General features: G+C 44.6%; 1 protein-coding gene across 5 annotated transcripts in view; it reads right to left on the bottom strand.

The window, feature by feature from the left end:
- Positions 1–24,884, bottom strand: part of Tmc5 (transmembrane channel-like gene family 5) — a 77,789-nt gene that overhangs the window by 34,578 nt on the left and 18,327 nt on the right. For 2 of the 5 annotated variants that reach the window (NM_001105252.1, XM_011241924.3), the window contains exons 3-7: positions 16,690–17,505; positions 13,251–13,354; positions 11,666–11,755; positions 2,280–2,379; positions 501–588 (exon numbers count right to left, since the gene is read on the bottom strand). In NM_001105252.1, the coding sequence (NP_001098722.1) occupies positions 501–588; positions 2,280–2,379; positions 11,666–11,755; positions 13,251–13,354; positions 16,690–17,429 (1,122 nt within the window). In that variant the 5' untranslated portion in view covers positions 17,430–17,505. Of the gene's footprint in view, positions 1–500; positions 589–2,279; positions 2,380–6,239; positions 6,773–11,665; positions 11,756–12,466; positions 12,582–13,250; positions 13,355–16,689; positions 17,506–24,884 lie in introns of those variants that run through there. The other 3 variants (XM_030243039.1, XM_006508253.3, NM_028930.3) reach the window with 3 other exon arrangements.

The following is a 24,884-nucleotide window of genomic DNA, read 5'->3' as shown; positions in this document are numbered from 1 at the left end:
CCCAAAGCCCCGGCTCCCCCATAATATATATAGACAGTTAACAGCTGCTGGGGGAGGGGCTCACATGCAAGGTTGTTAAGGGTTGCTGGGGAGAGAGACATCTTCAGTGGTGCAACAGCCTGCAAGTTTCCTGTGCCCTGTAGGTAATCGTAGTTAACATGACTGGTTCACCAAGCTAATTGGTTCCTTGTCTGCAGGAAACAAGTTTGTTGGCATAACAGAAGGACAAGGAGAGGATAATTCTAATTAATTAGTCAGACTTGATCATCCACACAGGCTGTACACAGGTGTTCATGTAGCATGTGTTACAGCAGTAACATGCAAATTCTATGTTAATGGAAACCTCGGCTGGGAACCAAGTCTCACTATGTAGCCCTGGATAACCTGGAACTCATGAAGAGGAACTCTAGCCTCTGGCTCACAGAGCCCTATCTGCCTCTGCCTCCCCAGTACTGAGATCAAAGGCATGGGAACAAAAGTGTCTTTAAAAGTTGACTCACCAGTGAAAGGGAGCCCAGACACTGAGCACAGCAGTTGGCCTCGAGGATGCCATGTGACTGTTTGTTTTTTTCTTTGTCAACTATTTTTCTGTGGAAAACAATAGGAGAAAATAGAGGACATCAGTGGAATTCATTTTTGAAAAACCCAGCCACTCCTGGACACGGAGGCCCCTGCCTGTAGTTCCAGCCACTTGGGGGCCAAAACAGAACCACTTAGTCCTGGATCTCAATGTCCCCAGCCCTGGAAATACAAAGGTGGTCACAAGGGTGGCAGTTTTTACATGGGTTCTGATGATGTAAATTCAGTTCTTATGCTTGCATTTTCTAACTGACCTTTCTCCCCAGATTTTCCTATTTGTTGTTTGTTTGTTTGTTTTAAAGCAAAGTTTTATTTTAGAGTGGTTTGAAATTTAAAGAAGTTTTTAGACTGTAGACTGTCCCCACACGCCCCTCACAGGTTCCCCTGTTCACTTTCCACGGTAGGTGTGGCAGCTTGTCTGAGATGTCCCCCAGAGTTTGGGGAAAGGGGCACTGGAACATTGGATTCCCAGTTAGCAGCACTCTTTGGGAAGTGTGACTCTCTGAACATTACTGTGGGTGGGCTCTGAGGTCTCAAAGACTCAGGCCATTCGCAGTTTTCTCTCTCTGCTTGTGGTTCAAGAGTGAGCTGTCAGCTACAGCTCCATCACCATGCCTGCTCTCTACCATGGTGGACTCTAATGCTCTAGAACCTTAATCTCAATAAAGTCTTCTACAAGTAGCCTTGGTCCTGGTGTTTTGTCACACCAGTAGAAAAGTAACTAACACGGTCGAATTGTCCAAGCAAAGCTAGCATGCATTCCTGATGCTTACCCCAGAGACTCCCACATTCTCACCCAGCCTTTCCCAGGCTGCACACATTGCATCTGCTCTCCTGCCTCTTTAGAATCCTCTACTTCGTGTCAGGGTCTCAGACTTTCCTTGCATTTGATGACCTGAAGATGTGTGAGTCAGAGATTTTGGAGGATTTGACAAATGCATCTTTCTAGTTAGACTGGCATCTGGGCTTTAGAAAAGAGGACCACTGAACATGTCCTATCTCTGAAGAAACTAATTCAAGCGAGTACCTGGCCTGGACAGTAGTAACTATCCAGGACCTCACTGGAGACTTGCTTTTCTCAGAGAATCCTCTTTGGAAGCAGTCATACACCAGGGTACCCAGGCACTCTAGGGAGACAGATCAAGCCCCAGCCCTTAGCACTCAGAAAGTGGAGGCAAGAGGATCAGGAGTTCAAGATAATCTTTGGTTATATAGCAAGTTCAAGGGCAGTCTGGATCATGTAAGAGCCTGCATCATTAAGAATCAAAAACTTGTTGTGATACGCACCTTTATTTCAGCACTCAGAAGGCTGATGCAGGAGAAGCCTGAATTTGAGGACAGCTCAAGCTACATAAAAAATGCCTGTGGGGAGGGGTGGAGGAGAGTTGGGGCGGGGGGGGGGGGCGTTCCACCCTGTAAAGGTTTTCCTTGCAGAAGAACTGTCTCCTGCATTATCTGTTTCTTATCTTTTTTTTTTTTTTTTTTTTTTTTTTTTTCCGAGACAGGGTTTCTCTGTGTAGCCCTGGCTGTCCTGGAACTCATTCTGTAGTCCAGGCTGGCCTTGAACTCAGAAATCTGCCTGCCTCTGCCTCCCAAGTGCTGGGATTAAAGGCATGCACCACCACTGCCCGGTCTCTTATCTTTTTGAGATGGAACAAATCCAGTAGACTGAGGTTCCCATGTGAGAGCATTGGCCATACCTAAGCTCTCTCTTCTCTTGCATGGTCCTTGGCTGGTTCCTGATGGTTTTGATTCTGTCTCTAGTTGTCATGGGAATCAGGGATGCAATTAGTTTCTGTCCTGCAGAAGAAAAGGATCAGAGTTCTGTTTCTTTTTTTCTTTTCTTTTTTTTTTTATAATTTAATTACATTTACTCTTTTTTTTCTCTTATTTTTTTATTACGTATTTTCCTCAATTACATTTCCAATGCTATCCCAAAAGTCTCCCACACCCTCCCCCCTCTTTTTTTTTTCTTTAATTCAGTCTTAACATTTTAAGAAATGACACTGGAGTGAGACTTGGCAGTGTTTGCCTCTAATCCCACAACTGGAAACCAGAGGTAGGAAGATAACAAGGTCAAAGCTAGCCTGAGCTACATAATCTGTTCAAGACCAATCAGGGTATGGTGGTCTGTGTGACATGTTCCCCATAGTTTTAGGCATTTGAATGTCTGTTTTTCAGCTTATGGTACTGTATGAGGGAGGTTTAGGAGGTGTGGCCTTGTTGGAGGAAGTGCACCACGGGGGCGGGCAGGGAGAGGGCTTTGAGAGCTTAAAGACTTAAACTAGTCTCAGGTAGCTCTCTCTACTTCTGCTCTCAGTTCAGGCTATGAGTCAGGCTTCCTGTTCTGTTGCCACGACTGCTACTTACTGCCATGCGTCTCCACTACAGCTGGCTCTCCTTCCTTCCTTCCTTCCTTCCTTCCTTCCTTCCTTCCTTCCTTCCTTCCTTCCTTTCCATCTTTCTTTCTTTCTTTCTTTCTTTCTTTCTTTCTTTCTTTCTTTCTTTCTTTCTTTCTTTCTTACTAAGATTTATTTATTTACTTTATGTATTTCAGTACACTGTAGCTGTACAGATGGTTGTGAGCCTTCGTGTGGTTTTGGGAATTGAATTTTAGGACTTCTGCTTGCTCTGGTCAACTCTGCTTGCTCAGTCCCGGCTCCCTCCGGCCCAAAGATTTATTTATTATTATACATAAGTACACTGTAGCTGTCTTCAAATGCACCAGAAGAGGGTGTCAGATCTCATTACGGGTGGTTGTGAGCCACCATGTGGTTGCTGGGATTTGAACTCAGGACCTTCGGAAGAGGAACCAGTGCTCTGGTAGGCTGAGTCATCTCACCACTACAGCTAACTCTTAACCTGTTGGAACCACAAGGCCAAATAAATGCCCCCTGTTAGTTGTCCTGGTCACAGTGTTTACCACAGCAATAGAAGAGTAACTAGTATACTGGGTTACCTTGTGAGGTCCTGTCTCATCCACGTCCCTCATAAATATGTCAGTCAATCAATCAATCAGTCATAGTATTGAACTAGACTGTTCAATACTATGTTTTATTTTGAGACAGATGCTTGTCCTGGAACTGATGGTTCTGTTCTCTGTTTCCCAGTGCTGAACAATGAACACTCTGCACCATAGAGACTGGCACGGGAGATAATATAGACCCGGGGAATGCAAAGATCGCAAATGGGGTCTGTTGAGGTGGCACAGACCTTTCATTCCAGTACTCCTGCAGAGGCAGGTAGATGGATCTCTGTAAGTTCAAAGCCATCCTGGTCTACAGAATGAGTTCCAGATCAGCCAGAGCTACATAGTGGGGCCCTGTCTCAAAAAGCAAAATCACAAATGGAAGTGACCAGAGACAAGTGTGTTTGTGTGTGTGTGTGAGTGTGTGTGTGTGTATGCGTGCTCAAAATCAAAGCTAACATTTAGACTATTCTAATCCAATACTTCTGTATTTCCCGAGTCAAACAAAGAAACAAACAACAAGAGCAAAAGCAAAGCAAAACTATTACTGAACAAAGCAACAGATCTTGCCCACCTGTGTCTCTCTGAACTCCAGGCAATTGGAGTGCTTAATTAATTAATTTTATTTATGTGAGTGCACTGTAGTTGTACAAATGGTAGTGAGCCATCATGTAGTTGGGAATTGAATTTTAGGACCTCTGCTCACTCCTGTAGGCCCCGCTTGCTCCAGCCCAAAGATTTACTTATTATTATACATAAGTACACTGTAGCTGATTTCAGACGCACCAGAAGAGGGCGTCAGATCTCATTACTGGTGGTTGTGAGCCACCATGTGTTGCTGGGATTTGAACTCAGGACCTTCAGAAGAGCAGTCAGTGTTCTTACCCGCTGAGCCATCTCACCAGCCCCGTCACAGCTTTCTTAATTCTCCCTTCTCTTCCGACTCATAGTCATTCTTCAGCCTCCAAGTCATCCCCTCCTATTAACTATGAACTCCAACGGAGTCCAGGTTACCCCGGCTCCCTACCTCCACTTCCCTAACAAGGCCTGAGCATCTTCTACAAACACCATCTCCAGGCATACGGGACAGGTCCCAGTGAGTCTAAGCCAATCCAGTGGCCTTATCCTCTTTGCTGGGGACTTAGACAGAGACATGTGACATACTATTGGTCAGAACGTTTCTTGGAAAAGGGTTTCTTCTCTCTACACAAATGGGGGAAAGCAAAAGATTGTGTTTCTTCCTCTGGATAGTGTGGGTCTAGGTGTAACCTCCGAGCTGCTGTGACCATCTGCTAACGTGAGTGGGACTGGCTTGCAGGATGCTCTGCCAAGGGGCAGGTGTGGGCTGCTCCTCAGGCTCAGACTCAACATGGAACCAGAAAGCCTCAGAGGAAGCTCCGGGTTCACTGAGGTGGAAGGGGGTCCCGTTAAGGAAAGTAACTCACTTTGCTGAAACTGAGGAGTTTTTGTTTCCCTGTTTAGGATAAGCAAAGGAGAGGGAAGGGGAGGTAAGCTGAGGAAAGGAAAGGAGAGGAGAGGAGAGGAGGGGAGGGGAAGGGAGGGGAGGGGAGGGGAGGGGAAGGGAGGGGAGGGGAAGGCCATTACAGAGTGGCTTCGGAGAGGCACACAGTCTAAGCTAGTAAAGGATTAGGTGCATTTTCCCCTTCTAGAATTTTCTGTCACATGCTAGATTTTATACCTAGAATAAAAAAATGTATATTAATAGAATTTCTTAGACAAGACCTCATGCAGCTCAGACTGGACTCAACCTCTACACACAGTTGAGTATGACCTGAACCCCCTGACACTCCTCCTTTCACCTCATGAATGCCGTGACCACAGACACATACCACCATGCCTTGTGTATGTGGTGCTGGGGATGGAGCCCAGAGGGTTGTTTTAAATGCTAGGCAAACACCTTACCATCTGAGCCACAGGCCCAGGCTCTTACATCTGAAGTATCATGGGGTAAAACAGAAATAGCATTTCTGTTGGCCTCAGGAGCTCAGAGGCTGGAGGGTCTCTAAGACTTTCGTCCCAGAAATCCATGGTGGTAATGATTTTTCCTGAGCCCCAGCTTCCTCATTAAGCCTGTCTCAAAGGTGCAGAGGATGAGATAAAATACAACTAAATCCAATGCCTAACAAAACTCAACTCCAGGCCCGTGAAATACGGTTGTCTGGAAAATGAGCTCTTACTAAGTCTTAAAGTAACACCTCTCTTCATTGCCAGCATCCTTTAGCTTCCTAACTGTGATTCTTGAAAATAACTTGATGTCTTTAAAAAAAAATTAAAGGCTGGAGACATGGCTTAGGGTGTAAAACCCTTGCACGGGTGTGTGAGTATCTATCTGCCTCTGGATCCCTAGTACCCATGTGAAAAGCTGGACGCAGCAGCAGACTTATCATCCCAGCCACGGGGAGGCAGATGTAGAAAGAACCCTGGGGTTGAAAAGCCAGCCAGTCTAGCTGAGTCCTGGAGCTAAAGATTCAGTGAAAGACCCTGTCTCAAAAGAATGCAGTGGAGGGGCCAGCATGAGATGAGCATACTAATAAAAGCCCCTTGTTGTGCAAGCATGCCTTCCTAATACACACACACACACACACACACACACACACACACACACTTAGACAACAGCAACCTATAGACGGCTTTAGGAGTACTCCCCTAACTCTTTCTGAGCATTCTGTACCTTGAACAGTTTCATGAAAAGTGCAGGATTCATCCGTGACCAGGCACTCTGAGCCATGATAGATCTGAGAAATTGATTCATTCAGAGATGAAAACCTCAACAGCCGGTTGTGCCTTCTGTCATTCCCAGGGTTGAAAATCTGACAGTCTACCCTGTCTGCAGCTGATGAGGAGAGCACGCAGAAGGCGGGGTTTGCTGATGACTTTCTCAGAGCAATTTGACTTGAGACTAGGTGATTCTGAACCCCAGAGGGAACATTCTCCACTTCTATGATGATTTCATCCACTTGGTCGTCTGACTGCATCTCTTGCCTACGAAGACTCTTGTTCTTCACAGGGTGGTCATCAGAGGTCTCATAAGCATTCAGACTGCCATGGTTGGGCCCACCAGGGAAGAGCGGTGACGTCAGAGAAAGGATGCCCCATTCACAAAGAGCTCCACACAAATTACAACATGTCTCCTGCCTCTGTCCCTGGGGGGACTCCTTAGGAGGAGACACATTTCTCTACAGAGAATATTGCCTTGGTAGCTAAGTGAGAGATTTTAAACAGAACCCTCCATTAAAGACAATGGGGTTCTAGAAACAGAAGGTGGGGAATCTTCTAAATGACCTGTAACCACAGGACAAGGTTTTCTTGACTTTCATCATTTGATATGTATATCTCAGGGACAGTGAGGTGGCTCAGTGATTAAAGGCACTTGTTGCCAAGTCTAATGACCTGTGTTTAACCCCCACATAGTGACATAGTGGAAAGACTGAACTGATCCATCCTCAAAGTTTTCCTTGATCTCCACACAAGAGCCTGTGCACACTAATGATTAAACGTCTTCTATATAAACTCACATGAGTTCCTAACATTATCATTATCTCCTGATGACCTCAGCTCTGCCTTCTGATATCTATCCTCTTCACGCCAGCAGAAGCTCTGGATAGACACAGTGCTCACTTAAGAGTCTCCTAGTTTCCGCTCCAGCTGAGTAGTCATGTGACCCAGTTTGAGCCAATGAGAATGCACTTTTTGGGAGGCGTTTTAAAAAGAGTTGGTTTAGCCGCACACCTTTAATTCCAGCACTCCGGAAGCAGAGGCAGGCGGATTTCTGAGTTCGAGGCCAGCCTGGTCTACAAAGTGAGCTCCAGGACAGCCAGGGCTACACAGAGAAACCCTGTCTCGAAAAACAAACAAACAAACAAACAATCAAACAACAACAACAACAACAACAACATCAAAGAGTTGGTTTGGCTGGCTCTTTTTCCTTCACCATCCTTCTGTCTTTGTGCCTTCTTGTTTTGAAAACAAGCAGACATTCATCTGCTAAGGAAGGAAACTTAGTCCTCGAGAGAATCATAGAAACAGATTTTTTATTGAATTAATTTCTCAACTCTTCCTGTTCCTTGAGAAAAATAAATTATCACTAAGGTATTGCTCTGCCCCAACGCCAGAGACTTGAACAGAATTATTGGAGAGATCCAATTTTCAAGTGACCTGGGCCAACTTGCTCATTTTTCCAGTGGGCTAAAACTAAGAGCAGAGAGATAATATGACATATTCTGTCCACTGTCTCCTATTACAAGTCAGGGTTGGATAAGAACTTCTTATCTCCTCCCCACAGTGGTCACCTGGCTTTACTGAGAGCCAATACTTTAGAACACTGGTTCTCAACCTTCCTGAAACTGACTCTTTAATACAGTCCCTCATGTTGTGGTGACTCCCAACCCCAAATTATTTTGGTTGCTACTTCATAACTGTAATTTTGCTATTGTTATAAACTATAATGTAAATATCGGTGTTTTCCAATGGTCTTAGACAACCCCTATAAAAGAGTCATTTGATCCCCAAAGGGGTTGCGACCCATAAGGTGAGAATCGCTGCTTTAGAGTATTGTATGGCTATTCCTGGTTGTCTACTTGACTGTGTCTAGAATGAACTACAATCCAGAATTGGAGGGCTCACCTGTGATACAGATCTTGAGGCTGGAAGACACAAGTTTATGACCTGGATCTTGGCATGGAGATCTTGAGGCATAGTGACCATGAAAAGCTTAGGCCCAGGCAAGGTAATACAGGCTTTTAATCTCAGGAGACTGAGGCAAGGAGATCTCTGAATTCAAGGTCAGCCTGGGACAAAACAAGTCCCACATCCAGGCATGGTGGTATATATCTTTAATGTGGGCCACACCTTCTGCTGGAGACCTACATAGGACATTGGAAGAAGGAAGATTCACTCTTCTTTGCTGCTTGTTGCCAGCACACCTTGTCGGAACCTACTTCTACAGAAGACCAGCTGAAACAACTAGCCTTGTGGGACTGAGCAACTACTAGATTCTTGGACTTCCCATCCACAGCTGACCATTGTTGGGGAGTTGGACTACAGACTGTAAGTCATCATAATAAATAAATTCCCTCAAAAGATGGCCTAGTCAGCCATCACTGGAAAGAGATAACCATTGAACAGGCAAACTTTATATGCCCCAGTACAGGGGAACGCCAGGGCCAAAAAATGGGAATGGGTGGGTAGGGGAGGGGGGATTTTGGGATAGCATTGGAAATGTAATTGAGGAAAATATGTAATAAATAAATAAATAAATTCCCTCAATATAGAAAGACATTCCATATATTCTGTGACTCTAGAGAACCCTGACTAATACAAGTATATTATTCAGGTTTTCACAATTACCCCATTTCATAGCTAAAAAACCCTGAGGCTCAATGGGGGAAATCTTGCCTAAGGCTAAGATGTCAGAGATCAGTTGTACTGAAGGTCTGAACCCAAAACGGAGAGCTGGAGTACTTCACCTTTGTCTCCCTCTAGAATAAGGTGCCAATGTGTACTAGTTCATCACTCACTCATAAATTAGCAACTATGTTGAGGTTTGGTCCTTTGCTATGTATTGCAATGGTAAACACTGGCCCCCACGATCTGGTTGCCTCACATACACCAAGTGATGTGATTTGAAAATCAGGAAGCAGGGAGATTAAAAGCTGTGTCTTCTATTTCTTCACCCCCTCTGCCTCTGGGGGCCTCTTCTTCCAGCCTCATGCTGGCTTGATAGAGCAGTGTAATGATGGTCACTCTACTGCTTTTCCTCAGTAATTAAAGTCAACCTATGCTCCACTGCCAGGCTGTAGTATTTACTTCCTGTAAAAGTTACACTCTAGCCTGGGAAGGTTCTGGAAGGATGAGTCTGAGAGCTGCTCATATAATACTGAGCTGACAGAGAAATAGCTTTAGGCTGCAAGGGCCCCTCGATTTGCATTACGATATAAGAACCCATTTGTTTGGTCCTCTGTGTTCACAGGCTTGCCTTTGTGATGGCCTTCCCTAGTGTCTCCCTGATGGTCTCCTTGGGCTTATTGGTCTCTGCCTCTAAATAAAGCCTTTCTTGCCACACGTGATATTTAGATATTTAGAGTTTCCTAATGCTTCAAAGCCTTTCATCTTTCAGCAGAGAGGGTTCAATGTATTTTTGCAGGTAACCCTGGGGGTGTGAGTTAAAATGCCAGTATCCATGCAAGCACTGGTATGTTTGCCTCCTGTAATTCCAGCATTTGGGAGGCAGAGATGGGATCTAGGAATCCCAAAAGCTCTCTGGTATGAGGCTAGGGAGAGGCTTTGGTTGTTAAAGTGGCTTTTGACTCAGCCTGATGACCTGAGTTCAGTCCTGGGTACCAACATAGTAGAAGGGGAGAACCAACTCCCCCAAGTTTGTCCTCTGACCTCCATAGTGCACTGTGACACACACACACACACACACACACACATACACACATACACACACACACATACACACACACACACACATACACACACATACACACACACACACACACACAAATAAACAAGTATAATAAACAAAAACATAATTTATGTTTTTGAAGAGGTCTCATGATGTTGCCCTGGCTAGCCTGGAACTTGCTAATTATACTAGGCTGTCTTTGAACTCATAGATTTGTGCCTGCCTCTACCTGAAAAATACTGGGATTAAAGGTATGTGCAACCACATCTGGCCAAAATGTAATTTTAAGGTGGTGGGAAAGCTTTGCCTCAATATGTAAGTTGAAGCAGTAAGTAGGAAGATGTCAACTCCTGACTTCTGTAAGTGCACACACACCCTCAAACCCTCATACACAGATTCATACTACATACACAAACATATACAAAGAAGAAGAGGCCTCTCTTTGCCACTGGGCTACACACTTCCAGTGACATACACATGCCAACCTTATGGAAGCTGCTTTATCATTTCACAATTTATTTTTGGACTTTGTCCCCAGAAACACAAGCATTAGCTTTGAGACAGGTGGCCCTATCTTGTCACCTATGATAAAATGGTTCAAGTGTGGGTGTGTAGCACTGGACAGCCAGGGAGAAAGGAAAGCCTTTAGAAGGGTAGCTATGCTGAGAGGCTTCTGCGGGTCTGATGGCCTGACCTCATGTCTATGAAGGTCAAGTTTAAAGAGAAGCTGAGCCAAGCAGAGGTGGGAGGGGGATGACTAATGAGTCCAGTGGCAACCAGCCCTGGCTTCAGACTCTAAGGTGATGGTTTTTATACTCAACAAACTGATCAACAAAACCCCCTAACCTGCCTATGTGCCAGGCACCATTTGAGGAAGTATAAGCTATTACAACCTTTAGATCTTAAGTTTTCCTACACCCTCTCCCTTAAGCCAATACATTCCTTGCCGATAAATTGGGTTTCCATTATACCGAGAAGATTTTTTTTTAAATGTGTATGTGTGTTTGTACACACCTGTGTGTGCATGGGGGCACTTACCTGTATGAATAGACACGCGTAGAGGCCAGAGCTTGATGTCAGGATGCCTTGCCTCTATTGTTCTCCAACTTTGAGACATGGTCTCTCAACTGAACCTAAAGGTTGCCATTTTCACTAAACTAGCTATCCAGTGAGCTCCCAGGATCCACCTGCCTGCCCCAAGCACTGAGTTATGGGTACTTGATATTATACATAGCATGTGTGTGTGTGTGTGTGTGTGTGTGTGTGTGTGTGTGTGTGTGTGTGTATTCTTGTGATTCAAACGAAAGTCATCATGGCTACATAGCAGGTACTTCACCCACTGGACCATTCCCCCAGCCTTCAACCAGATGGTTCTAATGAAAATATGATTCTTAGACTGGGAAACCTGTATTGTCTACAAGGAAAGTCTGAATAGTGAAGTTAAGGGATAAAGTGTGTGCTGACCACTCACAATGGACCCCAGGTTCCGTTCCCACAACAGAAGAGGGAAAGGAGGTGGGGAGGGATAGACGGACAGAGGGAGCAGGGGGGAAACTCTTATGATAAAGGAAGTAGCACTACATCCATTAGAAGACCATGGATCTTGATGAAGTCCCATTGCCAACGTGGGTTGCCTTGAGCCCAGTCCTTCCCCAGGACTGACGTTGTAGTGATGATCCGTTAAGACTTACCTTGGACTGATGTGTGCCAATCATGTGCGCACAGCAATAGGTTTCTATCTGGACAGACAGGACTAATTCTTCTTGTGTAAGCAGGATTCACTGCAATGAGGAGGAGAACATGGCCAATCAGTACTTCCACACTAGACACTGAGGAACACGTAATGGCTGACTGTGCTCTCAGTGGTCAGGAAAGGTCACCCACAGCTTTGAGGTCCCTATGAGATCCAAGATTAAAAACTTGGGTAGAAAATAGGATTAAAATACAAAAATCATACGATTAAAAAAAAAAACTACTTAGGGGCTGGAGAGATGGCTCAGGGGTTAAGAGCACTGGCTGCTCTTGTAGATGATCTGGGTTTGGTTCCCTGTTGGTGACAACTCATAGCCACCTGCCCCCTTTAGCACAGTCACACACATAGGCAAAACATCCATATACATTAAATAAAAATAAAAACTCAAAACATTTTTTATAACATTGGAACTTGCGACTCAGCACAAAATAATGCTCATGTAACCGATAAACACATTTTATAAAACTCTATTTTAGCTCCATAAACTTAAGTTTATATACTTAATTTTCTATCTCACTCTGTAATTGATTGTACTTGTTAGTTAATGAGTTACAAGTCGCATTGAAACCGAGCGCATAGGTGAGCACAAAGGTTTCTTGAAGCTGTAATGTTTGGTGACACATGGACTAAGTATGACCTGATTTTCCTAGGGACAGAGTCCGCTCCTTGCATCTGTGTGACAGTGTCACATTCCGATATATGCTTACGCAATTCATGTTAAGGACAAAAGGTAACCTACACAGAATACGGTGCACTCTAGAACTCCTTGCTTGGGAGTAATTCTCAGCCCTGTTGTTTTCCAGCTGTTCCCCCTAGGCATGTTACGTAACGTCTCTGAGCTTCACTGTCATAATCTGTAAAGCAGGGATGACAATCTGACTTTTAGACAGGATTGCTGGTGGAACAATCTGGTAAGACATGTGAAATGGTCCAATAAGCCTAGAACGCAGCAGACTCCTAGTGCACACTAACCAGAGAGCTGCGTCCTGTCCCTTCCTCTCTGCTGCCTTCAAAACCATTCCCAGGATCCCCACAGTTTATGAAGCTCTGCCTGTGCCTTACAGCACCAGCATCCTGTGCTGTCCTTAGCTGGTCCTTCTCCACTCCCCTATCCTTCCCTCTTCTTCTTTTCTCTCCTCTCTGTTTCGACATCTCCTCCCCTCCTCTCCTCTTCCCCTCCCCTCCCCTCCCCTCCCCTCCCCTCCGCTCTCCTCCCTTCTCCTTCCCCTCCCTCCCCTCTCTTCTCCTTCCCCTCCCTCCCCTCCCCTCCTCTCCTCTTCCCCTCCCCTCCCCTCCCCTCCCTTACCCTTCCCTTCCCTTCCCTCCCCTCCCCCCTGCTCCTCTCCCCTCATACTATTTGATCCTAGTGATGACACTTGGCTTTCTACACACCAAGTTCTATGTATGTAAAGAGGTCGTCTATCTGCTGGAGGAGGAGTCGGGGCTGCTGCTGCTGTGGCATGCTTGTATTCGCTGCCTTTTGCTTCCTTCCTGGGACACTAAAGCGACCTGGACACACTTACCATAGCCATTTCTAGGATCACCTGCCATCTCCATGGATACCATTCCAATGCCTTCAGGGTAATCTTCATTCCTCCTGCCGAGCATGCCAAAGGGGCCATTCCCTCTGTAAGGAAATAGGGGTCACACTCAGTATGTTTGGCCGAGCATCTTTAAATTCCCAAAGCACGACTACCTGTGATGGTCCATTTTTTTTATCACTTTGACTGGATTGAGAAGGCCTAGGGAAGCTGTAAAGTGCACATCTGGGAGTGTCTGTGAGGATCATTTCAAGAGAGGAATATCTAAGGGAAGACCCTTCCAGACGAGGGCAGAAAAGTGTGTGTATGTGTGTGTGTGTGTGTGTGTGTGTGGCATGGAACCAAAGTAAAACCAAGAGAAATTCACTTGAATGTATATGTATAGTCTCTGTCTCTGTCTCTGTCTCCCTCCTTCCCTCCCTCCCTTCTTCCCTCCCCTTGCCCGTCCCCCCTCCTCCCTTCTCTTTTTCTCTCCCCATCTCTCTATCTCTTGCTCACTATGATATGAAGTATTTATTCTACTTGATGGGCTTCATGATGGGCTGAACCTTCTGAAACCATAAGCCAAGATACATCTTTTCTCATTTAGTTTATGTCAGTTTTTGCTTTTTTTTTTTTTTTTGTCTGTTCGTTTATTACAGTGGCAGAAAGTCTCACTAGCACAATCCCACTCTATCCAGCAATATCAGGGTGGCAATTCACTCATCTATGTGTGCATCCATCATTCATTCACCGCTCCTGTATGCTATGCACCATCTATCCATCCATTCACCCATGTATCCATGCATAATGCATCCATTCATCTGCCTTGTGAGGCTGACTGAAGGCCAGCCCTGTGTCACGCGTGAGGCAGGCACAAAGGACACAGAGAAAAAGACATGGTACTGACCCCCCAGAGGAACTTCCTTCCCTGCACAACCCACTTTTAAATACAGCTGTGAGCAATACAAGTGGGAACTGGGAGTGTGAAAAGACAGGCTGGGGGTTCAGAGGAAGGATGGGGGTTCCAAGAAGGCTACATGGAGAGCGAGCATCTCAGAAGGAGCTTGAAGGACTGATCAGTGCAGTCTGCGGGCACACTGCAGAGCAGAAGTACAGGTGAGAGGCTGAGAGCACGGGTGTAGGGACAAATGCTGTAAAACCCAAGCACCTGAGGGCTGAGGAGGTGCTCAGAGGGCGACAATGTGGGTATGCAAGCATGAGGAGCTAGGTTTGAATCTCCAGCCCCACAGAAAAGCTGAGAGTTATGATTCCCAGTATTGAAAGGCAGAAATAAGTGAATCCTTGGAGCTCATTGACCCCAACCTAGGCAAAACAGTGAGCTTCTGGTTCAGTGAGAGACCAGGGGAAGACACCCAAAGTCATGCACAAGCACAAGCGCGCACGCACGCACACACACACACATTACATGGAAAAAAAAAAAGAACAAATAACCTGCAGCAATAATGCTCAATTTTACATATATCAATACATAGACCTCATCTTAGACAATAGAATCAGAAGCTTGGGCCAAGATCAGTTTTATTTTTGTATTATTATTATTGCTGCTGCTATTGCTATATTGTGATTATGATTATTGTTACTATTATTTATTATCTTATCGATTTTTTTGCGATAGGATTCTAGCACACAGCCCAGGATGACTTGAGAATTGTCTAGATTCTTCTGCTTCTACTTCCCAAGTTATATTACCATCATTATTACTATTGTTATTATTTATTATTGAGGCAGGGTATGACTATATAGCCCTGGCTATGGTATATTCACTACATAGCCCTGCTGATATATTCACTGTATATACCAATCTTCAGAATCATAGAGATTTATTTGCCTCTGTCTCCCGAGCACTGGGATTAAGCTGTGTACTCACATACCCAACTAAGATTGTGTGTGTGTGTGTGTGTAATATTATTTTATTACTTTATTTTATGTGTGTGAATATATTTATATCTCACATGTGCCAGGTTGGATCACCTAGAACTGGATTTTGGGTAGTTGTAAGCTATCATATGGGTGCTAGGAACCAAACTTGTATTCTTTGGAAGAGTGCCGAGTGCCCTTAACGGCTGAGCCATCTCTCTAGCCCTAGTTATATCATTTTTAAAGGCCTCCAGGTAACAGGTAATTTTAATGAACAGTCAGTTAACTGACTTGGAGCACAGATCGGAGGTAGGGAGGGGCAGGAGCGAGGGCAGCTGGTCTGAGGCTGGCACTTGGCTCTGCTGTTGACTCTGTGTTTCCTTCTCTCAGTCTGTAAGTGAAAGAGCAGAGCCTGGCTCACAGGATAGGAGGACCTGTGAGAGATGGAAAGAACGGGGCTGCTGGGATAAAGGGTGGATCTCAGAATGGTAACTCTGACAGTCGGAGGTGATAGCATGTGTGGCCTGCTCCTGTGGGTCACTGCTTAGGTCCTGAAGGCATTTGTCTGATAGCTGCATACCAAGTCCTGTGCCCTTGTTCCCTGACACAAATGCAAGGCACTGGGATCTTGTTCTTTCTTCTTCCCTTCTCTCTCCTTCTCCCTCTTTTCTTTCTATCCTTCCTCCCTCTCTCCCTCCCCCCTTTTCCCCCTCCCTCTCTCCCTTTCCTCCTTCCTTCTTTTGGGAAAAGATCTCACTATGCAACCCAGTCAGGCCTTAACATCACAATCCTCCTGCCTCAGCATCCCAAAGTGCTCAGATTACAGGAATGTATCATCATTTCTAAGACAGCTATTAAAAAAAAACCTCTCAAATTGTAAGTATTAAAAATGGAAATGGTACCTGTAAAATAAGACCAGTGCCAGTTAAGATTTCACGAGGTAAAATGTATAAGTTAGCAACAACAAAAAACTCACGGAAGATATAAGGATTGTTGTTGACATGACCTTTGCAAAAGTTAACCCAGGAAAATCAGAGTTGGTCTAGCTAGGGCACCCAGCCAACGCTGTGAAGGCCTAAAGCAGTACCTGATGACAGTGATCAGAAATGGCACATGCTAAGGTCCTCTGTCCCACACAGGCGGGTGAGCCGAAGGCTCAGTCCTCAGCTGTGATACTATTTTGGGACTTTCTGGAAGTTTCAGGAGATGAAATCTGGGTGGAGGAAGAGGGTCACTGAGGGTGGATCCTTGGGATAGGTTCTGTCTCTGCACCTCCCACCATCTACCTGATCTCACTCTCTTTGCTACCCACCCTCCTGGACATAAACTCTCTCCTCTGCCACACATTCCTGTAGCCATGATGTTCTGACTGAGAACATGGGACCAAGGCACCGTGGGCTCCAACTCTGTGATCTGAAACAAACGCGTTGTCCTGTAAGTTGTTTGCATTGGACATTTTTAGACACAGTGACACAAAGGTACATGTCCCTAATTGAATCCACTGGACCAATGTCCACTGGCATGCTGAGGGCCCCCAGTGGGAGAATATACTTGGACTTACCTCCTGATGACTGCCAGGGACTTGGAAGAGCTATAGCCATCACCCTCTTCAGCACCAGGATAGTCTGGCTTTCCGTAAAAACGGGGAGAGTTTGGTTGATTCTCAGCACCTGGGTAATCAGGTTCCCCCAAATCATCTGGGTAGGAATTGATTCTGGACCCAGCATAACCTGCATCTCTTCTGGAGCCTGGCAGGTTGGAATGGGGTCTGGAGCCAGAATGATAATAAGAGTTATCCTGAGCTCCAGGGTAGTCTGGTTCTTCCAGAGATCCCAAATAGCCTAGATTGGTTCTAGGGCCTGTATAGTTCATACTGCTTCTTCCGACGCCTGCAAAACCAGGATGGCTCTGAGAGCCAGGGTAGTCAGGCTCCATGGGTAAACCTGCGTGGTAAGATTCACTCCTGAAGTCATTATAGTCTGGCTCAATTGAAGACTCATAGTCTGGCCTTGTTCTGGAATGTGCAGAGAACGGGTGACTCCTGGTGTCCTGATAGACCGTGTTACTCAGAGATCCAGGATAATCTGGTTCTTCTTGGAAGTAGGGGTAGTCTGGGTTTGTTCTAGAGCCCGAAGAATGCGGGTTGCTTCTGGGGTGGTGGAAGCCTGGATTGTTCTGAGAGCCTGGGAATTCCGGATAATCTTGAGTTTCCAAATAGTTGTGTGTGTGGTTCCGAGACCCTGAGTAACCAGGGTAGTCAGCATCCTCCATGTAGCTGCTATTCTGGTGGAAGGAAGACATGATGCTGCAGAGTCTTCACCCGGTTGTGTTAAAGCATCCCCATATCCATAGCAACCCAGGAACCTTTTTTATTAACCTGAAAAATCAAAATGCAAAGGAAAAGTAAGCTATTTTTCTTCCTTCCTTACACAAATTGCCTGCTTTCTCCCACCATCTGATAAGTCGGTGCTCAGTTTCCGAGAGCAGTGACTGGGTTTTTCAGATTCCCCACATCTAGAATAAAGCTATGAAAGCGCTCAATGGCAGGCCAGCAGGAGCACTCTCTACAGCTTCCATGCTATTGAAGGACTGAAGTCATTCCTCCATATGGATCCCGAGATAACAAGGGCCAAGTGGCAGCATTGAATCGCCGGAGACAAGGTGATCCTAGTTATTATAATGGACAGCGTAGACAAAAGAATGTTTATAATAACATACCCAGTAATGGTCAGCACAGGAGAGGTGAAATTTATAATGGCATGACTCGGTTGGACCTTTGGTACTGGCTAATCAATCATGGTGTTTCCAGGAATGAAATACATAGGAAGCCTACTGCATATTTGTTTGATCTGTATAAGCAGAAAAATTCTCAAACAAATGAAAGAAAGGCTACATTAGATCGTGGTAAACAGCCAAATGAAAGAAAGGCTACATTAGATCGTGGTAAACAGCAATCTCGGCCAGTGAATCAATTTCCAGACTTGAGACAGTTTGCAGATCCAGAACCCCTTGAATGAAGGGGTGGCCAGGTTCCACTGAGGAAGGATCTTGATAAGACACCCAAAGGTTTTGCTGTTACCCTTTCTCCTGTTCTTCCCCAGAGGGACCTACGGCCTTTTACAACTTTCTACCTCTGTGGGCTGAATGGAGCTGGTACACAGCAGTCTTGTGTCATGAGAATGGCAGTGCTCTCTGGAGGGATGATAGCACAACATATGGAGAGCTGAGTGGTAAGCAACTCCCCTGAGCAAAGCCATCCTAGCAGCACAGACTACGGTGTGGAAGAGAATAAGCCTCTCTTTTCTCAGTGTGCTGGTACCTACAGCGGCAGTTATATCTTACAGAATATATCTGCATGATTGGGGGGAGGGAAGAGATATGAACCAAAGATCAGAAAGAACACAAACAAATTGTTTTGAGGCAGAGTCTCCCATAGCCCAGGCTGTCCTTGAGCTCACTATGTAGCAGAGAATGACCTTGAACTTGACCCCAAGTTCAAGGATTACAGACAGGCTACCATGTCTGGCATAAGCCATGCAGGGCTTCCTGCACACTAGACAAACATTCTACCAGTTGAGCTGCGCCCTAGCCGGAGGAACCAGATCATCTTTGAACTGTTTGTTCTCTAGTTTGTTTAAAGTAAGGTCTCACTGTGGAGCCCACTCTGATCTGGAACTCACAATCCTCTTGCTCCAGCCTCTTGAATGCTGAAATTATGGGTGTATCCAACCTTGAACACTTTGATTGCTGTTTCTAGGGTTAAAAGCACAAACCAACATGAGTGAACAAAGAAAGAACAGTTTATGAAGATGAGACAGAAGACTCGGGTAAGAACACCAGCTAGGGTCCCTTTCTGTTTGAAAATGTGACTTTATCAGTTCCAGGAACTCTTCATCTTCAATGGGGTACACTCTCCAGTCAAGTGATAAGGGTTTCTTTAGATGTCCTGAAGATGTGTTTTGCTATTTGTTTTCCTTCTCTGGTACCAATGCCTTGATTTTCCCCCAAGAAATCTTCTCATTCCCGCTTAGTGCAGATGATACAAAAACTGAGTGCACCGACCAACCAAAACAATGACAATCACGTGACCCAGCACGACCAATCAGAACCCACCATCCTCTTTCCCACAAGGTTCAATTCTTGACTGGGCTAATATACCCTTTAAGGGGTGTAGAATAGATTTGGTGAGGAGGTGTTCCTCTTCCAACGAAGTTAAAAGCTCAGTCTGGGGCTGGAGAGATAGCTCAGTGGAGCACTGACTGCTCTTCCGAAGGTCCTGAGTTCAAATCCCAGCAACCACATGGTGGCTCACAACCACCTGTAATGGGATTTGTTGCCCTCTTCTGGGGTGTCTGAAGACAGCTACAGGGAGCAGGGCCAGAGCGAGAGCTGGAGAATTGGCTCAGCAGTTAAGAGCACTGACTGATCTTCCGGAGGTCCTGAGTTCAAATCTCAGCAACCACAAGGTGGCTCACAACCATCTGTAATGAGATCGGATGCCCTCCTCAGGTGTGTCTGAAAACAGCTACAGCGTACTTATATATAATAAATAAATAAAAATCTTTTTAAAAAAAGAAAAAGAAAAAAGCTCAGCTTGGAGCTACAGGAGTGGTACCAGTGTGGGTGGAGCAGAAAACAATACGCAAAGGAGAAAGTTAGCAGGCAGAGTCAATACAATAGGGTTTGTTGCCTAGCCCATGGGGGGGGGGGGGGATAAGGAAAGTAAAATACAAATATCTTTGCAGTTTCAGGCCTGAATGACTAGGTAAATGGAGATACTTTTGAAGAAGGAAGTAGAAGATTTTTAAAGCTTGGCCAACTTAGACTACTTTATCTCTGTGTAAATGACATGGGTTAGGCTTTGAATAACCAAAGCTTAAGAAAATATTAACTTTCTACACTCAGCTATGTCTTCAGAAAGTTTGTGGGCCAACTCGATTCCAGGTAGCTCAGCACCATGGGAGTCGGCTTACCGCCCCCCCCCCTTCCTTCCTGGCATCCATTTCTCTCTGTTGTGGAAACGTGTCTCCTTGGGATAGGATCCCTCCCTGTTTGGAGCTCCAGGGGCTGAACCTAATTGAGATTCTCTTCTTCCAGGGCACAGTGATCAGGTGGGGGCATATCACCCAGGAGAGTTGACAAGAATCAATCCTGTGAGTTTTGTTTGTTTTCCTGAAGTTGTATCCAGAAAGCTTAAGCCTGAAGCTTCTACTAGTTGCTAATGAGTTTGCCTAAACGTTGCCCATAGGGAGAGGGCAGGGCCAAGAGATACATAGAAAGAAGAGTGCTGGTGATGTATGCAGCCCCTGGATACAGCCATGCCTGAAGGCAGACGACCACTATATGCCTGTGTCATCGTATTCCCGTTTTGACATAATTTAGAGTTTGGTTGCTAATTGCTGACAAAACAGAAGACTCTTCACAACAATATGATCTTTGCAAATGGTGACACTTACACACAGTATGGTGCTATAAAGACTCATTGCTGTGTTTTACTGCAAATTATTTTTCCTAACATGGTTTTGGAGCTCATTTGTTTCCTTGTAGAAATTACCAGGTCTATGCTACAGATTTCCAGGGTCTACATAAAACCAAGGTCTTATATCTAGCAAAGCCAAGTAAGGCCTACTACATTCAGAAAATAAAAATAGACATATGTAGACCATCTCAAGGGAAATAACTATAGCCACCAGAAGATGACAAGTCACATGTGACCTACACAGAAATGTATCAAGGCACCCCACAGTTAGAAACAACTCAGGTGTCATTCAAGAGCAGAATAAGGAGATGAATTATGGTATTCTCAGAGCATGAAATACTATACAGCAATAACAAAGACGGAACCTTTGCTCCATGAAGTAGCATGGACGACTCTGACAAATAACTGAGTTAACACAAAAGAGCATATACTGTATATACTCATCCCAGTTCAAGATCAGGCTAGTAACAGGTGATGATTTTAGTCAGAATAGTGGGTGTGGAGAAGGACAGAGATGGTAATGGCTAGGTCTTTCTGAGTGCTGGGTTATGATCTTATTCTTGGGTGGGAGATGCCTACTAGAAGTTCAGACCTATGTGTGTAAACATTCATCAAGTTGTACACTTAAGACCTGCACCTGTATTTGCCAATATACAATACCTAACCTGAAACTGAAAATGAAGGCCGCGGGTGTGGTGACCATGACGATTAGTATGGTTGCAGAAGCAGAAAAATCACAAGCTTCCGGCTAGCCTAGGCTACATTGTGAATTTGGGGTCAGCCTTGGCTATTCAGTGAGATTCTATCTCAAAAGGAGAAAAGGAGAGAGAGAGAGAGAGAGAGAGAGAGAGAGAGAGAGAGAGAGAGAGAGAAAGAGAGAGAGAGAGAGAGAGAGAGAGAGAAGGAAGGAAGGAAGGAAGGAAGGAAGGAAGGAAGGAAGGAAGGAAGGAAGGAAGGAAGGAAGAACAGAGAGACCGAATACTAAAGTGATACAAAATGAAATGGTTAGGAAGCCCAGCACTTGGTGTCAGGTAGAAAGGACTCTGGCTCCCACATGCTGGCTGTGTGGGACAAGGCCCTCAGGTTCTGTGAGTCTGTCTGTGCACTCGCCTAATGTCAACAGTAACATCCTAGCACCCGTCTCCAGGCAGCCTTCAGAAATTCCTAGTGAGCACTGTGTGTGTGTGTGTGTGTTAGATCCTTGGGCAACCTCTAGAAGACTTAAGATCTGTGGACTGGACCAGGATATGATTAAAGAAACAGGTAGTGCCTTGTAACAGGCAGGAGAAGAAGGAGCAATACTACACAATTCCTAGGTTGTCATAGTGACAATAAGAGAGAACTGTTCAGTGTTTTGTAAGATAGGGTCTTATATAATCCAGGTTGACCTCTAGGTAGTATGTAGGCAAGCTTTGCCTTGAACTCCTCATCCTCCTGAGTGCTAGGATTATAGGTATGCAACACCTTGACCAGCCTAGAGCGAAACTTTGCTTTAAGCTTCTTATTAGCCCAGACTACAAGGAAATCAGTGCTCAGACTACAAGGAAATCAGTGTGGGTTACATGACGCTCCCAGTGGGTAAGCAGAAAGCGAGCTGGCTTGGCAAGGCAGCTCTGCTCCTAAGAATCCATTCCTGAACAAGTGTTATGAGAAGCCTTCTAGAAGGATCAGGTAACAGAGCGAAGCCAGCAGCCAAGGCCGCATAAAAAGCACTCAGAGATTGACAACCTCAGGAGCCTAAAGTTGAAGGGACATCAGGGTCCCCTCCAGGCCACTGAGGTGAGAATCTGTATGGTGATTTTATGCAGTCTTGATGAAGAGTAAAATTATGCTAACCATGGAGAAATGTGTACAACCAGAGATGATCATATTAAGCAAAAGAAGTCAGACTCAAAGAAATCTCACTGAGCTGGAAAGACGGCTCAGTGGTTAACAGCACTTGCTGCTCTTCCAGAGGACCCTGGTTCAGGCCCCAGGACTTCCATGGTAGCTCACAACCACCTCTAACTCCAGTTCCAAGGGATCTGATATCCTCTTCTGGCTTCTGTTGGCACCAGGCACACATCTGGTGCACATACATGCATGCAGGCAAAACACTTGTGTACATTAAAAAGTATTTTTTGAGAAAGAAAATATTCAGGTATGGCTATGTATGTCTTTAATTCCAGCACTCAGGAGGCAGAGGCAGGTGGATCTCTGAGAGTTCTAGGATAGCCTTGTTTACATAGTGAGTTCCAGGATAGCCAGGGCTATGTAGAGAGTCTTTCTCAAAAGACTTAATTAATTAATTAATTAGTTAGTTAGTTAACTAAAAAGAAGGGACTGGAGAGATGGCTCAGAGATTAAGAGCACTGACTGCTCTTTCAAAGGTCCTGAGTTCAAATCCCAGCAACCACATGGTGGCTCACAACCATCCATAATGAGATCTGATGCCCTCTTCTGGTGTTTCTGAAAACAGCCTACAGTGTACTCACATACAATAAATAAACAAATCTTTAAAAAAATAAAACCTAATTTAAAAGAAAATAAACTCAGGTATATAATGCATGCCTTTAATCCCAGCACTTAGGAGGCAAAGGCAAGAGGGTCTCTGCAAGGTTGAGGTAAGGCTGGTCTACATAGCAAGTTCCAATCCAGTCATGGCTACATAATGAAACCCTTTCTCGATATATATATATATATATATATATATATATATATATATATATATATATATATATATATATATATATATATATATCGATATATATATATATATATATAAATAGAGAGAGAGATAGTAGATAGATGATAGATAGATAGATAGATAGATAGATAGATAGATAGATAGATAGATAGATAATATTTTCTCTCATTTGTAGGTTTTGGGGTTTATGGAAATATATAAAATGACTCTCTCTCTCTCTCTTTCTCTCTCTCTGGAAGTAGAAGCAAGACTGTCTGGGGGAATAAAAGGGCTTAGAGGGAAGAGCAGAGAGAAAAAGGAGGATTTGGTGGTGAATATGGTTAACATACATGATATATTTTGTAAAAAACATCTTACCAAACCTATCTATTGCTGAGGACATAAATATATGCCAATAAAAATCCTTCATACGGAGGCTATAGAGAAGAGTATAGAGAAGAGTATAGATAAGAGTATAGAGAAGGGTATACAGAAGAGTATAGAGAAGAGTATAGAGAAGAGTATACAGAAGAGTATAGAGAAGAGTATAGAGAAGAGTATACAGAAGAGTATAGAGAAGAGTATAGAGAAGAGTATAGAGAAGAGTATAGAGAAGAGTATAGAGAAGAGTATACAGAAGAGTATAGAGAAGAGTATACAGAAGAGTGTAGAGAAGAGCATAGAGAAGAGCATAGAGAAGAGCATAGAGAAGATTATAGAGAAGAGTATACAGAAGAGTATACAGAAGAGTATACAGAAGAGTATACAGAAGAGTATACAGAAGAGTATACAGAAGAGTATAGAGAAGAGTATAGAGAGGTGGCTCAGTGGTTAAGGGCATCTGATGCTTTTGCAGAGGGCCTGGGTTTCATTGCCAGCACACACGTGGTGGCTCAACCGTCTGTAACTCGAGTTCCAAGGGATCCAATTCACGGCACGTACATGGTGTACAGACATACATGCAGGCAAAACACCCACACACATAAAATAAAAATATTTTTATCTGTCCTTCCCGAACAGAGAGGAGAGTCTGTTAACTGAACAGATCCCTGCATGGAAACTTGTCTCTTAGTGTTTACTTTTCTCACTGTGTCCCCAGTTACAGGAACTGTCCCCAATGCAATGTGGTCTGCAGATGTCACTGGGGACTGCTGACACCAATGATTCTATAGAGCAGGCTTCTATAAACCAATTTACGTTGTTGACTGGCATCATATTTTACATAGCCATGGGGTTCAGTGTGACGTCTAGGGTTGTGTGCACATGGGATAAAGATTAACTTAGGGCAATGGCATATTATCGTCTTAATGCCAATTGTTTCTTTATGGTGAAAATGTGGAGAATCCACTCCTGGCTGTCCAGGAACTTTCTCTGTAGACCAGGATGGCCTCAGGCACAGAGAGATTACCTGCCTCTACTTTCCAAGTGCTGAGGTTAAAGATATGCACTATATGTGTGTTAGTATAAAGAAGTTGGATTTCTTGTCCACTCCCAACTGCAGGCATCTTCTCAGTGAGGGAGAGAGAATCTGAGAGGAGCCGAGGGCTGGGGGAAGAAAAGTATGATCAAAACATATTTCACGAAATTCTCAAAGAACTTAGAAAAATTATAT

The sequence above is a fragment of the Mus musculus genome, chromosome 7, assembly GCF_000001635.26.
Source record: "Mus musculus strain C57BL/6J chromosome 7, GRCm38.p6 C57BL/6J".
Lineage (NCBI taxonomy): Eukaryota > Metazoa > Chordata > Mammalia > Rodentia > Muridae > Mus > Mus musculus.
Note: the sequence above shows the minus strand (reverse complement) of the source record. Positions and strands in the feature narration are given on the sequence as shown.